Source organism: Lissotriton helveticus, chromosome 12 (assembly GCF_964261635.1).
Source record: "Lissotriton helveticus chromosome 12, aLisHel1.1, whole genome shotgun sequence".
NCBI classification, from domain to species: Eukaryota; Metazoa; Chordata; class Amphibia; order Caudata; family Salamandridae; genus Lissotriton; species Lissotriton helveticus.
This window is the reverse complement of record NC_136073.1, coordinates 569,581,309-569,597,878: the sequence shown is the minus strand read 5'-3', so window position 1 is coordinate 569,597,878 and position 16,570 is coordinate 569,581,309. Positions and strand designations below refer to the sequence as shown.

The 16,570-nt window shown below is 47.1% G+C and overlaps 1 protein-coding gene across 1 annotated transcript in view; it reads right to left on the bottom strand.

The window, feature by feature from the left end:
* The window catches only part of POLR2C (RNA polymerase II subunit C), an 89,736-nt gene that overhangs the window by 45,613 nt on the left and 27,553 nt on the right, over window positions 1-16,570 (bottom strand). The window contains exons 2-3 of the mRNA XM_078668773.1: window positions 12,701-12,750; window positions 12,258-12,326 (exon numbers count right to left, since the gene is read on the bottom strand). Of these exons, the coding sequence (XP_078524899.1) occupies window positions 12,258-12,326; window positions 12,701-12,750 (119 nt within the window). The remainder of the gene's footprint in view (window positions 1-12,257; window positions 12,327-12,700; window positions 12,751-16,570) is intronic.

Below are 16,570 nucleotides of genomic sequence, written 5' to 3'. Positions count from 1 at the left end.
AGACGCTTGTAACTGAGCAGAGGTGGAAAGAGGGGTGGATATCATAACAGAAAGAAACTGGCTACAAATAGCTCACCTTCCCGCTTTTCTGAGAAAAAAATACCTAAGTGCACAGTCTTTAAATAGAAAAAAACTATGGATTATCACTGTACCATGCAAAATGTAAAGCGTCTTAATGATTCTTCTACCAGCACTTTCATTGATTCTGTCTGCTTGCAGCTGCAAAAGTGTTAACACAAGATTTTTATGGCAGTCTTTTTTGATGTAGGTATTCGCAAACTTGAAGTGACACTCTTTCACCATATTTGTGTATGCACGGCGGGCTTAGGCGATTTGCCCACAGTCATATGATGCTGAGCCGAGGAAGATTCGAACCTGGGTACCCAGCTCTAGCCGCTAGGGCACATCTCCTCCCAGACTGGAGAAATTAGCCGTCCTCAAACGTGTTTTAAACGCGTACACAGATCAGTCAGTCATAGAGCTGCTCTGTTCCTAAAAACGCGGAAAACCATTTGTGATTTTTCTCCGGGAACTGTTAATTTTTACCTGCAGACAAACCCCAGGTGCATCTATTTCTCGACAGGCCCAGCTTGCATAGGGGGCCAAGCAAAAGAGGTGCGCGGGCTGAAGGCGCACCGGCAAGAATACCTCCCCTGTCTCGCCAAACATGAAAGAAATTGGAATTCTCCACACACACACACACACACACACCAAACCCCCCCCACGCACAGCCGATCACACCAATCCTCGACAGACCTAGTTAGCAGAGGAGGCCAAGGAAACAAGCACCTACGGGCACACGGACAGCGGGAGGGGGGGCGGGAAGACGAACAGCGGGAGGGGGGCAGAACGGGCACACGGACAGCGGGAGGGTGGGGGGGCAGGAACAGGCACACGGACAGCGGGAGGGGGGGCGGGAACAGACAGCGGGACATCGCGCAACCCACCACTGCAAAGGACACTTCCGAAATGGTGGAAAACAAAGCTGTAAAAAAAAACAACAAAAAAAACAACACCTCCCACCGCCGCATGACGATCGCAAAGGGGGCGGGATGAGTAAAAATGGCCGGAAGGCTCACGAATCTGCTCCGGCCATGACAGACAGATCTCTGTTCCAATGGCTAGCCTCCATTTATGGAGCTAGTCAATGGAACAGAGGGGCGGGACATGAGTACACATCTCTAGACATAAGATTTCGCCCTGCGCGAAAGTCTGTTTGTGCAGCTTTCGGCTCGGCGAAACCTAAAAACGGATGCAGGAAAAAGTGGACGTTATATGGCTCGGCGCCTGCACGGCATTAGTTGAGATAGGACCTCGAGGGTCTGTGCTGGCCTAGCCTTTGCACCATCTCCTCGTACAGCTGTTACAAGTACAGCACTCTGATCTCACCTATCCATCCCCCTGCTGTGCCCCTTACCCTCCGTTTTGCCTGTCCCACTTTTCTACTGCCTGACTCTGATCTGCACCACCTTACCCGTCGATTTTCTTCCCGTATCACTGCCCCCTCCTGCCTGTCCGATACCCACACACCGTATTGCTTCGTGTCCTCCCAACACCTCTTCTGCTCCTTGTACCAGCCTCACTCTTGTCTATACACCCTCCTTCTCCATTTCATCTCTCCTTCTCCATATCACCCCTCCTTCTCACCCTGCTTCTGTGTCTGCAGACACCATCTCTGTACTGTTCACCTTTCTGCCTACACCACCTCCCCTCCGGCTTCACTCCCTGTACATGGCCAGCTTCCTCTAGCACCCTCCTGGTGGTCTAGTCCACCTCCGTGCCTATTTCACTCTGCTCACACAACCACCCACACTCCTGTGCCATCACCCTCTTTCCAGTCTGTGCCATTTATATTTTCTCTTTATCACCCTCCACCTCTAGTGCTTGTGCCAGCCTTCATACCTACTATAAACCCCTGTCTCTTAATTGTGCCACCCTTTATTCGCACTATATGCCCGCCTGTTACTTGTGCCACGATTCTTGGCCATATGACCCTGCTCTACCGTGTCTGTTCCACCCTGCAACCTGTCAATCCACCCAGCCGTCATTCCCTTTGTGACCTTGCACCCATCCCTTCTACGAATTTTCATCACTCGACCGCACTATTCGCTACACCACTGCCACCCTCTGCCATGACCCCCTTTAGCCCCTCCTCCCTTTTAACCTTTTGCATGCTCATGACGAGCTGAGCTCGTCATGAGGCACGGTGCTCATGACGAGCTCAGCTCGTCATGGGCCGTGGAACGCTCAGGTGCGGGGAGAATTCCCCTGCTGTGCTGAGCGTTCCACGGGAGCCAATGCACCTGTGACGAGCTGAGCTCGTCATGAGGACAGGAGCGTCGTAGCTCATGACGTGCTCAGCTCGTCATGAGCATGCGGGCGCTGTGCGCACCCCCTCCCCCCCAGCACAGCGGGGGAATTATCCCCGCAGCGTAGGGGTTAAAGATATTCACATTGTTTGTATTTGTTTGCACCCTCACGTTGTCACACCTGCGCCCACCTGCCAGTCCAGCCTCTGCAGGGAGACCCAGCTCTGTTAAAGTGCAGCACTGATGAAGATAATTAACCTTAATTTCGAAGGACGGAGTTCTGTGACGTCACCTTGATGAAAACATATCTAGCTATAAGTTGGAGTGAGGAAATCCCAGTTTCTCTTTAGAATATATGCATATTCCGTGAGCCCCTGGCTACTTTAGGTGGAGTTTTACCTTTACATGCAGTTTTGCGGTGCCCCCAGCCGCTAAAAAGTGTCGAAATTTTGGGTTGGGGAAGTTGCAGAGTGATTCATATAGCCTGCTCGTGTGTTCTTGAATGAATCCTTGTCTCAAGCTTTGCTCTCATCAGTTTTATTTTTAATTTATGTGTGTTGTGCAAAGGTTCCGTAAAATTGCTACATAAACTGTTTTCATGTCTTCAAATCTTGACTAAGGAAAGAAAATTGCCAATTACTGGGTGTTGCAACAGTGAATGTGTGCAAGCTCTGTTGGTACTTGCATTAGTCACAGAAAGTTATTTTTGTCTCCTGAACTAAGTGAGCAAGTCATACAGATGCCTTTGGGTATAAAATGGGCAATGATGTGGGTTTTTTTCTCAAAATGATTTAACATGTTCAGAAGGCAGGAAGGTCTGAAAGATGACTTTGCTTATCTGAGCGCGCTGTAGAAAAGTTTTGGCCTTTTTATTAGTTTTTGGGTCGCTCGCTTGATTTATAAATCCCTGGTAACACTTTCTTTAGTAGGGAATGGTGGTCACTGAAATGAGGATAAGTGTAAGGCATTAACGTCTATTATGCATGTTTATGGTGCGACGACATAAAGCTCTTGGTCTACAGCTGGGTTAAAAGCTCTTGGTCTACAGCTGGGTTAAACCACAAGGCAGGCAGCCGAGTGGTTTGTATGTATTATAAGTTTATTTGAGGACAGTTTAAACAGCTTTATTTTTTTTTTAAACAGGGAAATGTTTATTGAAAATGTAAGAAAAAAAGTGTGCCATTTGATTTTTTGTGTGTGTGTAGTGTGGGGCTCTGTGTGTGGGGCTCAATGTGTGTGTTATGGGGCTCTGTGTGTGTGGGGGGCTGTGTGTGTGTGTGTGGGGGGGGCTCTCTGTGTGTGTGGGGGGGCTCTGTGTGTGTGGGGGGGCTCTGTGTGTGTGGGGGGGCTCTGTTTGTGTGTGTGGGGCTCTGTGTGTGTGTGGGGGGGGGCTCTGTGTGTGTGTGGGGCTCTGTGTGTGTGTGTGGGGGGCTCTGTGTGTGTGGGGGGGCTCTGTTTGTGTGTGTGGGGCTCTGTGTGTGTGTGGGGGGGGGCTCTGTGTGTGTGTGGGGCTCTGTGTGTGTGTGGGGGGGGCTCTGTGTGTGTGTGGGGGGGGCTCTCTGTGTGTGTGTGTAGGGCTCTGTGTGTGTGGGGGGCCAAGGGAGACAATGACCCTGTCCACCTGACAATCTCACAGGTCCACAAAAAGTTGCTTGTGCTTGCTGTACTGCCCCCACTCGTTGCTTGTGCTTGCTGTCCTGCCCCCCCTTCGCTTGTGCTCGCTGTCCTGCCCCCCCTTGCTGTCCTCCCCCCTCGTTGCTTGTGCTTGCTCCCCTGCCCCCGTTGCTTGTGCTCGCTGTCCTGCCCCACCTTGCTGTCCTGCCGTTGCTTGTGCTTGCTCCCCATCCCCCCGTTGCTCGTGCTTGCTGTCCTCCCCCTTCAGTGCTTGTTCCCCTGTCCCCGTTGCTTGTGCTCGCTGTCCTGCCACCCTTGCTGTCCTGCAGTTGCTTGTGCTTGCTCCCCTGCCCTCCGTTGCTCGTGCTTGCTGTCCTCCCCACCCTCCTCATTGCTTGTGCTTGCTGTCCTGCCCCCTTGTTGCTTGTGCTTGCTCTCCTGCCCTGCTATTGGCATTGTAAATGACAATGCCATTTATTTGTGTTTTTTTTAAAAAAACAAATAAAAATAATGTCATGAGCAATGCCAACAGCTCTAACTTTTCCAAAGGCGAAACCATTGCATTGTAGATGCTTGTTAAAATAGGAACTAAGAAATGTCTTGGGGAAATTTATACAATTTGCAAAAAAACACAAAGTGCAGCAGATCCTGCAGAGACTTTCCGTCGCAGGTAACTAACACTTGGCCTCTGTTAACCCCCTTAGGTCTGGCTAGCAAAAGATGGAATAAATTCTTCCGAAATCTGTTTGAGCATTAAATACGTCCGGACACTAGCACTTCGAGGTTGGCTAGCAAAGAGAAAGGTCAAAGAGGTAGTCATAATAGTGCGCTAGACAGCAAAAGGGATTAGGTCGTTACAGTCTTATTTGCTTGCAGATTAGGAAGAAGGAATCATACTGGCGAAAAATCACAGAGGGAAGTAGAGTCAGATAAGGGTTCCCCCAATGATTTCCTCTCTTCCTTACTATTTCAGGTGCTGGAGATACTAGGGGGGGGGGGGGGAGGGAGTACAATCGGCCACCATTGCACATCTGGAAGATCTCCTAAGGCAAAGGCCAAGGAACTCGTGCACCATGGTGGCGGGTGACCTAAATTGTAAGTTCGAGCCCCTGGGCCTCGATGATATGTTAGGCATAGAGGAGGAGGATGCGAGAAAGGGGATTCCGGCCTTGGCTCTGCCCCCCATTAAGAAGTGGACGCAAGTGGCGTTACAAATCAACGCATTAAACTTGGAATTCGACCTGAGGGCGGTAAATGGGAGGTCCAAATCTGATCTGAAGGGCGCACATACATACAACAGGCCCAATCATACATCGAGAATAGATTATATTCTTCTCGATGTATGCTTATGGAACACTCTGAGCGACATGGAGAGTATTGAGAGTATTGAAAGTGATCATAATCTCCTGTCTCTTGGTCTGTCTCCAGAGTGGTTAAGAGGCAAGGTCGGGTCTCAACAACTCTTGTCGGCACCTAACACCCAGAGGATCAGTGTATCTAACTGCGGGAGGCGGCTAAAATGGCCCAAGATCGCCCTGTCCAGTGAGAAACTATCTGCCATAGGGGCCCTGCTGGCTGAAACTCAGAGTAAATTGAACTTATTGCCTGGTGCACCTAAGGAGGCCACGCAGGTTTTTTGTGCCCTAATTGGGGCACTGGGCAAACTCTGTTTCTCCCAGCAGCGCCCCGGGTAAGTCCAATAGGAAAGATCACGGGACAAGACAGGGCTGGTATACTGCCAAATGTAGGTCCCAGAAAAAGGCCTTGATAGGGGCTGTTAAATCTAAGTCCCCATTAGCTGTTAGAACAGCAAGGAAGGACTATTCTCTGACCATAAAGGCAGCGAAAAGAGAGTGGGAGGAGAAGTTCTGGGAAGATCTTTTGACTGCAAGTAAAGGAAAGGATGCAAGGGGTTTCTGGAGTTTGATTAGGAAAAAGAACAGGCCAGACGGTTCGCTGGTCACATGCAATATCCCCGCCCAGCTCTGGTACACTCACTTTGAGGCCCTGTATTCTCATCCTGAAGGGATTGTTAGCGAGTCCTTTTCCTTGGAGAACGACACAACAGTCAGCGATACGGTTGACTTCACCGAGAGGGAGGTGGAGGCTGTAATTAAGTCCCTGGTCCCTCTAAAGGCTGCAGGGCCGGATGGGATACCCGGTGATTTGCTTCTTGCCAATCCCAAGGAATGGGGAAAACTGGTCGCTATGTTATTAAATGCAATCATGAAGGGCGCTTTAGTACCCGATTCCTGGAAAGGGGCGGAGGTTGTCCAGATTTTTAAAAAGGGTTGTCGGGACAACCCCGCCAACTACAGGCCCATCAGCCTAATTGACTCTTCTCAAAAGGTGGCAGGGAAGGTGATTTTGGGGAGGGTCCTCCAATGGGCTGAGGAGCACAAGATACTGTCAGACTTCCAGGCGGGTTTTCGCTCAGGTACGGGGACGATAGAACAAGCATTCAGGTTGACCCTCCTGTACTGGAAGGTGGTGGTGCTGGGCAAGGGCAGTCTTTATTTGGCCTTTATTGACCTGAAGACTGCCTTGGACCTAGTACCGAGGGAGGAACTATGGAGGGTTCTGCAGGGGCTGGGTCTACCCGCCTATATCCTGTCGCTCCTGATTAAACTTCATTCAGATAACTATGCACAGGTGCGGTGGGGTAGTAACGGGGAGAAAAGCAACAGAATCCCAGTGCAAAGGGGTGTCCGCCAGGGATGTGTGCTGGCTCCCACACTATTCTCATTATATGTGAATGGTGTGGTTGAGCATCTGCTTAAGGAACCTGCAGATGCTCCGTCCCTGTCGGGCACCCGGATCCCCACCCTGCTCTTTGCCGATGATACCTTGCTCATCGCAAAAACACCGCAGGGTCTCCAAAAGCTCCTCACCCGCTTCCAGGAGATCTGCTCCCTTAGGGGCCTGATAATTAATGTAGATAAGACCAAATTCTTGACTATGAATCCGCCCAAAAAGCCAGGGCCCCCTCCGATCTTAAACACTGTTCCATTGGAGAGGGTCCGTCAGTTTGATTACTTGGGGATTCGCCTCAGTAACTCTATGAGTTGGTCCCCACACATCCATAAGATGTTGTTTAATCATAAAAGGGTGACTGGTGCCCTACTTAGGGAACATCGTTCTTCCCCTAAACATTGTATTGCCCCAGCCATAGATATTTATAAAGCTAGAGGGGTTGCAGCAGCTTTGTATGGGGCAGAGTTGTGGGGGTCCTCAACCCTGGAGGTACCCGCTAAGGCCGAAAGTAAATTCCTGAAAGAACTCTTGGCACTCCCATCAAGCACACCCACAGTCCCAGTGCTTCTTGATTTGGGCTGCAAATCAATTACGGACCAGGTGCGATTACGGCCTCTGCTTTTGTGGGCCCGCCTGTGGAGGGTCCTGGAGCTAGCCTCCTACGCAGCAGGTCTGTCTGAGGTAATTGCAACAGAGGGATGGCATCGAATCAAATGGCTAAGGGACATTAAGAGCCTACTGGTGGAGCTGGGTTTGGAAGATTCCTGGGCTACTCGCTCTGCCCCTCCGAAAGCCACCCTGAAGAAGATATATTGGGACTGGGTAGCCACCAAACTCATTCGCAATCCTCGTCACTGCAATTCGACCGCAGCATTCCTGAGAATTAAAGACGTAGTTGCCTATGAGCCCTATTTGGACTTAATCTCCATTCCCCTGGACAGGGCTCTCTATTTTAAACTCAGAGTGGGTACCTTACCTTTGGCCGACTTGATGTCCAGGTGGAGATCTTCATCTTCCCAGTGCTCAGCCTACTGTGCGGTGTGCTCGACACGGGTGGAGACGGTAGCACATTTCTTTTTTGAATGTCCTGACTATCGTGCCACAAGGAGACGTTGGCTAACACCACTGTGCAGGCTCCTAGGCACAAGACAGCATCTGGTGGCCCTCCGTATTTTATTGACTAACACATCCCCCCCCATTGTCTGTGGTGTCTCAAAATTTTTAAAATGGGCTTGGATGATCCGAGCAAAAAGGCTTTCTATTTCAATTTAATCCTATTTTTAACTATTTATTGCATTTTATCTGATTGTTTTATGAATTACAACAGTATGTTATTATAAAGCCTTGTAATTGTATTTTGCAATGTATAGCTTTAAAGATATTTACGTATCGAAATAAAGCTTTTACAACAACAACTATTTCAGGTGGGGAAAAGGAATTGAATGTTGAAGATTGTACTGAATGTTGAGGTTCGATGTTCTATCTGTCCCCTTCACTTCAAAGCATACGGAGAAAGCGTGTACTGGATGGTTTGCAAAAAGAGGAACCGTATATATGCTTTATGGGCGGAGATGTTGTGATCATGTTCAACATAAACTGTTTTTTCTCAGACCTATGCCATTCCAGATGCGTTTTAAATCTCTGTGAGTGCCAGTCGGTCTCGAGATTCTATATCCCACAGAGCTCAGTCATAGGCTGCTGGTTTTGGGAGTGGTAATTGTAGAAATATATCAGCCTAATCATAGGCATGCTTATGCTCCCTTTGGGTACCATCATATCTGTTGGCAGCCAGTGGTCTTCCTTTTCAGTATGACTGTATCTAGGATACAGACCGCTAGTACACCACAGGCAGCCGGTTCATAGCACATCCTCTCTAAAGACTGATCCACCACATGCCAGATTGTGCTTAAGAGCCATACACTGAGAAGAGCTGGAGAGTTTCCAATCTTAAACGAGATCTCATCATCACCGTCTAAATTATCACTTTTTATCACACTTAGCTGTGAAACACTTTTGTTGCAGTGCATGTCTCTCTCTAATTGCACAAAGTTGGGGTCAAAATATTATGCTCGCCATCAAGGACAGATCAAACCTTTATTCAAAAAATGAAAAATCCTTTAAAGGGAAAATCAATTTAATTTGATGTTGTAGTGTGAGAAAGGAAAAGACAAGTTATTTTGTTATGAGCACCCTTGCATAAGTATGTGCATACCTCTCATGGCAGTAGGCAGGAAAACAAAAATCGTATTCGTCTGTAGTGGGACAACGTAAAGGACTAGTTTTAGCATTCACCTGTGGACTAAGGGCCCGATGTAGGTAATTTAATTTTACCACTTCTTAATTACCGAATCATACCGATTCGGTATTTAAGAAGTGGTAAAATGGAGGGGGGGGGGGGGGATGTAGGTATTTCAGAATCGGTAAATACCAAATCGTTGAGATTCGTTATTTACCGATTCTGTAAATACCGATTCGGTAATGCCCATTGATTCCTATGGGCATTGAAGCCCATAGGAATCAATGAGCATTACCGAATCGGTATTTACCGATTCGGTAAATACCAATTGGAGCAAGGGTGCAGGGGGTGTCACTTTGACACCCTCTTGCACCCCAAATACAGGCATGTGTGCCATGTGGCACACAGACATGCCCTAAGGGCATGTCTGTCTGTCACATGGCACAGGTGTACATGCACAGATGTGCATGTACACCTGTATTCGGTATTTTATCACCCAATAGGATTGGGTGGTAAAATACCGAATTCTGGAGGCCTGTAGCACTGTAAACAGTGCTACCTACATCTGGAATTTACCGAATCGGTAAAATTACCGATTCTGTATTTTACAGAATCGGTAAATTTACTGATTCGGTAAATTTACAGATTATGCAAAATATTGCCTCCTACATCTCAATCACCAAATACCGGTCGATAACGGCCGAATTCGGCCGTTACCGACCGGTATTTGGTGACCTACATCGGGCCCTAAGTATCTAGGTACATTTCTGTTTGGCTTGAAGATGGTGTAAAGGTTCAAGGAAAAGGGTTGGGGAGATATGGGCTCACATGTAAGGTGAACTCACCTAAATCCCATCTTCTTGAAATTGGAAGCAAGGCCATGCTTGTGAACATATAAAGAAGAGCAATAAATGTATAACAACATCAAAATCTCTTGTTTTTGTATTTTTGATAGTGTTTTAAAAGCTTTTCTATAGGAATATTTGTTATTATGACATATAGTACTCGACGTTGATTTTTTTCGCTACTGTGCTTTCACAAGCTAGAGGGTCCTTCCATTGTTCGAGGATTGTCTTAGGTATCAATGACAATTATTAACCTCATTAATCCAGTTACTTTGGAACCAAGAATGTATGGGCTCTAATCTGTATCTCTATGTTTTTGCTTGCTTTCATTTTTTGTGCGGGTGTCTTTTCCGGCTCACCAAAATAGAGGGAAACAAAACAAATTGGAGCACATAGTCAGGTAAGCAGATGAAAGAACCAAACATTGTGTTGATTTTGCTTTTGTCTCTGCTATGATAAACTCAGATGTTACACACCATCCTTGTTGGCAGATTTGAATCCCATGTTCTGCCTGCTTTGGGCATCTGTTTTTAAAAAAAATCACTTACTGAAAATCATTTGATTATATGAATACGAGCAATAGAGAATCTTGTAAAACTACTCTTAACCGTTAACTGTTCCATAGTAGGAAAAGGCGACCTATAACTGTAGTATTAAGGCGTATGCCTACTTTAGATTTAAAAGCTTTGTCAGCCTGCAAAAAATAGTTGGCTTGGAAACCCATCTAATTTACTCGAAAACGCATTTAGGCGTTGATCATAGATTCAGCACAATTCATGATGAAGCCATCCTGAAACCCAAAATTCCTTTATGCTTTAGGTGCTGTTTTTGCTTTGTGTTTTTCCTGTGATGGAGCAATGCGTAAGGTTATAAACAAGTGTGTCAGACAGTAGCGGACCCACACTCCTATTCACAATGCCACCACGGCCACTGATTGTGTATGAGGCCAAGGCTTCTTCAAAGGATTGTGGTATACTTTGGTCCATAATAATTTCAAATCATTTCAATACCCACAACTCTTGGGTGCTGAGAAATTGTTAGCACAGCCAGCTTTTCTTTTTTGATTAGAGGTGACACTGGCAGCTTCTATGGCTCTTAAACAAGGCCAAAAAGCAGTTTTTAGTAGGCCTGGGCGGAGTTCTGCGTAAGTGACAAAAAATCTCCACCAAGCTACGCGGAGTTCGTTGAGCGGTGGAGTGGGAACCTTGCCCCGTTTGCACTGATTTTTAGGTCTGTGTGTTTGTCCCACACTGTAAATTCAGCACAAACGGCATCTCGCACAGTGTTAGAGGGCACTGCTTTTTTCTGCTGCTCAAGTAGAAATTCTACTTGAGTTGCAGCTTCCTCAACGCGAACGGAAAGTTTCTCAACGCGAGCGGTTGCGACCATTCTCATTGAGAAATTTTGAAGGGAAGTGGCCTAGCGTTGGATTTTACTCGCCCTCGCTGGCCAACTTACTGTTGGCCAGCGAGGGAAAAACTTGGCTCTGAGTTCTTCGTAACTCTGCAGAGTGCAAAGAACTCAGCCAGAGGAGCAGAGTTCCCCATCTAGGCTTAGTTTCTAGCACAGTGTTGAGAGAACTTTCTGCTTGAAAGTTCTCATCAAAGCCAGTGGATTTTAAATGGCACAAGAGCATTTTTAATCAATTTAGTAGGAGCATACACGCTTAATGGCCTGTCAGTCTGGGTAGCTGTAGAACTTACGTATTGTTAAAATAACATTTGGAGGAGTATTGAACAACTCCAATGATTGATTTTGCTACTGCTTCTCATCAGAATGAATAAAACAAATGAATCTGCCTAGACTTGGCTTCTATGACATATGATGAACCCATAAGAGGCTTTTGCAGTGGAGCAGGGGGCCAGATCCTGATGCACAGGTTCTGTCCCTATGCTTTTAGGAAAAACCTATGCACAAAACTTGAAAGAGATATTGTGGTCCCACAGGAAAGACATTGCACATGTTGTCTACATGCATATGAATGGACAAAACATAAACTAGTACTTTGCCCATTTTCAACCTTACATAGATGGGAGAAAACCATTAACTGGTAAGTCATTGTGGAGTTCTTGCGAGAATGGTTCAGTGAAGCCTAAATTTAAGATGCTTTAAGGCAGTGACCCTTGGCCAAAAACTACGGGGGCTCACTTTTAGCATAGCAAAGGTATGTGCACCATCAGCTACCCAATATTCCACAAGTCCAATATTTTAGTTTGGTTCTGCTATTACCATATACATGTCTTCATGAGCCCTCGATAATAGTACCCCAAAACAGAATGGGTTTTTCTCCATGAGCAATGGCTCTTTGGATAAGCCATACCCATGAATACAGAAGGGCCTACATCCTCATTTCACCAAAATAGTAGCCTTCCCATAAAAAAGTTCAATTACAATGCACACATTGTGTAAAGGTCTCTTAGGTACAGTATACCCACACAATTCCTCTGCCTTGCCCATCAGAAAAACAAAGAAAAAATATGTCACGATGTCAGAACTCACCCACTCTGTGCGCAATGAACTCATCGTGGAGAACTGAGGAGTTGGCATCAATCTGTATCCAGTCTATCGCTGTAAGACAATGAAAATCATTAGAAAGAGAAAACTGATGAACCAATGTTATGGCACACCAATGATGAGCCTAAAGAGTGAAACACTGAGGCGAGAGTGAAAAGTTGACTGCTGAGCAGCTTTAGTTAGAGCCAGAGATCCAAAAAGGATAAGTGGACAAAGAGGAGGTGCTGTAAAAGGGAGTTTGGCCATAGCAAATTGCTGGTAGGGGGGACACAAAAGACAGACTATTTAAGTATACAAAAGAGATGGGGTACATCACAGAGGGAAGGACACAGAGAAAAACAGTGCAATAATAATAAAAAGAACTGGAGAGGGGAGGAAAGAAGAATGTGGTGATTGCTGGATAGACTGTTTGTTAACACAGGACATACCTATGGTCGGAACTTCAGCAATGAAGACTCTACGGATGGAATTAGCAATCCTAAAATAGAGGAATGGCAACTGTCAGGCGTGAAGCATAGCAACAACACATCTAACATGCAACAACATTTTAGCTAACCTAGATAAACCTTGAGAACCCGTGATTACAACACTCAAAGGAAGTTCATATAGTATCATCCGCACTTTTTTCTAGAAGTGGGATCGCAAAATAGAGTATTGTGACTGGATTGACATCAGAAACCAAGAATTTCTAAAACCTTAATCAGTGCCTGGAGATAGGAATTGCCATGAGACTAAAGGCCTGGTTTAGATCTTGGTGGAGGGAAATATCCAGTTCGTCATATAATGATCCAATTATATCCTATGGAGATTGTAATACGGCGGACGGGACATACGCCATGTTTGTGACAGAGTATTCCATCCGCCGAGATATAAATAAGGTCCTACATTTATTTCTCTCCAGGAAGAAAAAATTAAAAGGGTGTGGGTTAAGGGCACTGCCCTGGTTCACTTCTGTTTATGCACACAACCTTGAAAATGTGTCTTCATTCCCTGGTAATCTCACTATAGCAGCTGGTCTTGAGCAAAGCATTTAGAAATTTAAATAGATCAGACTTAAAATATGGTTTACCTGAGCTATGGTTTTGGCTCAAACTTGCGAAACCACTGAAATTACCCAGCTATTTTTAGTACTACACTCCATAACTTGTGCTGCCTACCATGTTGTTACTCCTTTTTAGGTCTCGCCTGATCCAGCGCATGCGCTGATCTGGCCAAGACATTTAGTGTACGGGTTTTCAAAGTGCTGCCTGTGACCTAAAACGATTCAAAAAGGGGGGGTGGTGATGGACAGAGTATTCTGAATTAAGCAGAACACTCCTACCCAGTCAAAAGATCAGGGCTTGATCCATCACCGTTTTTTAGCCCACTGCACCATCCCAGTTCAGAACCTGGCTACATGCAAATTAGTCTGGCCCTGGCCCAGTGCATCATGGGAACAGGGCAGACCAAACTACCAAGCCAATTCTTTACTGGAAAGGAAACAAGCTTCCGGGGACCGGTTTCTGGCATTGCAGCCGTCTTCGGGCCGGCTTGCTTGAATCCTGATGGTGCAGTGAGCAAGGGACTCACATCTGAGCATACCCTTCCACACTTGTGGTGGCTAAAACGATTCAAAAAGGGGGGTGGTGATGGACAGAGTATTCTGAATTAAGCAGAACACTCCTACCCAGTCAAAAGATCAGGGCTTGATCCATCACCGTTTTTTAGCCCACTGCACCATCCCAGTTCAGAATCTGGCTACATGCAAATTAGTCTGGCCCTGGCCCAGTGCATCATGGGAACAGGGCAGACCAAACTACCAAGCCAATTCTTTACTGGAAAGGAAACAAGCTTTCGGAATTGGCTTGGTAGTTTGGTCTGCCCTGTTTCCATGATGCACTGGGCCAGGGTCAGACTAATTTGCATATAGCCAAGTTCTGAACTGGGGTGATGAAGTGAGCTAAAAAAACGGTGATGGATCAAGCCCTGATCTTTTGACTGGGTATGAGTGTTTTGTTTAACTCAGATACTCTGTCCATCACCACCCCCTTACATGAATCGTTTTGGCCACTATAGGAGTGGTAGGGTATGCTCAGACATGAGTCCCTTGCTCACTGCACGACTAGGATTCAAGCAAGCCGGGCCGACGACGGCTGAAATGCCAGAAACAGGTCCCCGGAAGCTTGTTTCCTTTCCGGTAAAGAATTGGCTTGGTAGTTTGGTCTGCCCTGTTCCCATGATGCACTGGGCCAGGGTCAGACTAATTTGCATATAGCCAAGTTCTGAACTGGGGTGATGCAGTGAGCTAAAAAACGGAGATGGATCAAGCCCTGATCTTTTGACTGGGTATGAGTGTTCTGTTTAACTCAGATACTCTGTCCATCACCACCCCCTTACATGAATCGCCTGTGACCTAAAGCTTGCGTGCACGCGTGCAGCGGCCATGTGTCTTTCCACGATCACTTTCGCGGGCAGCGCAGCCGCATCACTTTCGCGGCCAATGCTTGTTTCCTACTGTTCCTCCTTATTACACCCTTTCCACTCCCTCCTGTCCTCTCAGCTGTATTCCCAATGCTTGTTTCCTACTGTTCCTCCTTATTACAACCTTTCCATTCCCTCCATATTTAATTCCTTTCTCCTCGCTGCTTTCTTCCCTCTTGCCTTCACTTCTTTCTCCATTACAGTTTTTCTACGGATTCTCTCCCTATTCCATCCTTTCTTAGCTACGGTTCTTCCTTCACTACCTCCCTCCATATGTTTCTGTCCACCCTCTTTAGTATCTATTTCATTCCCTCCTCCCTCCCAGCGTCTTTCCTCCCCACTACCACTCCCCCGTGGATAGCATATCATGTCGAGAAGCACTCTAGCCCAGAGCCGTCTCCCGCCTGCCTGTGTGTGAGAACAGCGTCCTCCAGAGACGCCATTGTTTCCCGCACTTTCTGGGAGGTGTTTTGTTTGCCTTTGTTATTGCGCTGCCTTCCTTATCTCCCCGGCTCCTTTGTGGCCCCGACCGAGTCGCTTTGCGGCGGCTGGTCTGACACCCACGGCTTAAGGACACTCCTATGATTTCATTTACAGAGGGCTTGTAAGAGAAAATTGCTGTTTGGCGCACAAAACCGCAGACGGGAGCCCCGGCCGCCGATGAATATATTTTCCTATGACCGCTGTACTTCCGGAGCCCGGCTAACAATCACTTTGGAGTTTAAGAATGGGCGGATTTAAATGGCGCATTGTGGTTCAGATGTACGTGTAAATTGAATAATGGCTGGTAATCCCGCGGGTCTGTCGCATACAACAAAGACGCCTGGTGTCTGCCTGCCTCTTCCTTGACAGGCATCAGGCAGGTCCTTTGTCTGGGGGATTCTGGTTCGCAAAGTGTATCCGAGGATGTACATTGGGTAGGGTGAGATCCCTTTTACGGACGTCTTTTGTCTGTTCCCCTGCAAAAGGCCTCCGCTCCTTGATGGGGCTGTCTTGCACTCTTCGGAGCACAAGAGCAGCCCCACCCGCCCATTGTCATTCTGTGTGGGGTTGATTGCCACACACGAAATAACAATGGGTCAGTCTGGGACAGTATGTGGTGGCCTCCTCCAGCCTCGGTCCAGGGCAGGGCTTTCTGTTATCTGGAAGTGCAACAAGCATTGGCATAGCCAATAGGTCTCTCCTTTGGGACCTTTTAAGTGTTTAGCCATGCAACAGTTGATGTTGTTGCACGAAGGATATTGTGCTGCATAACTAAATACTTATAAGGTCCCAAAAGCGAGACCTATTGGCTATGCCAATGCTTGTTTTGTTTCTGAGCCGTTTTGTGTTTTGAGCATGGTAAATGGAGAGTATTATGGTGTATGTTGTGTGTACTGCTAAAGAAAACTAGAGACTTTCAGTGATTTTGCGCCAGATAATAACTCATTTTCCCCCAAAAAATGTTAACTTAATTTTCAGCCTCCACAACGTAAGGCCTTCAGCTGTGCACAGTGGGGTTGGCAGCAGAACATGGCCCATCACACCATAGTCGGGTAACACTTTCAGACAGCCTTCTACTGTGCACAGGGGGAACTGCTGTGTGGTATGGCTTTCAGACAGGCCTTCGTCCAATCCATTGCAGGCAGCTAACACAGGCTACTCATAGCCATTGGCCAAGCACAGCAGTGGTTGGCCCCTGTGTGCAGCAAGGCCCTGCTGCTTAATTTCAACCACCCACTAGTGGAGTGGTGTGGCTCACTGGTTAGAGGCGGCAGACTCGAGAGCAGAGAACGGCCCGGGACCAGGGTTCGATTCCCGTCGCGGCAGGGTCTTGGACCAGGATCAGCGGACTCGAT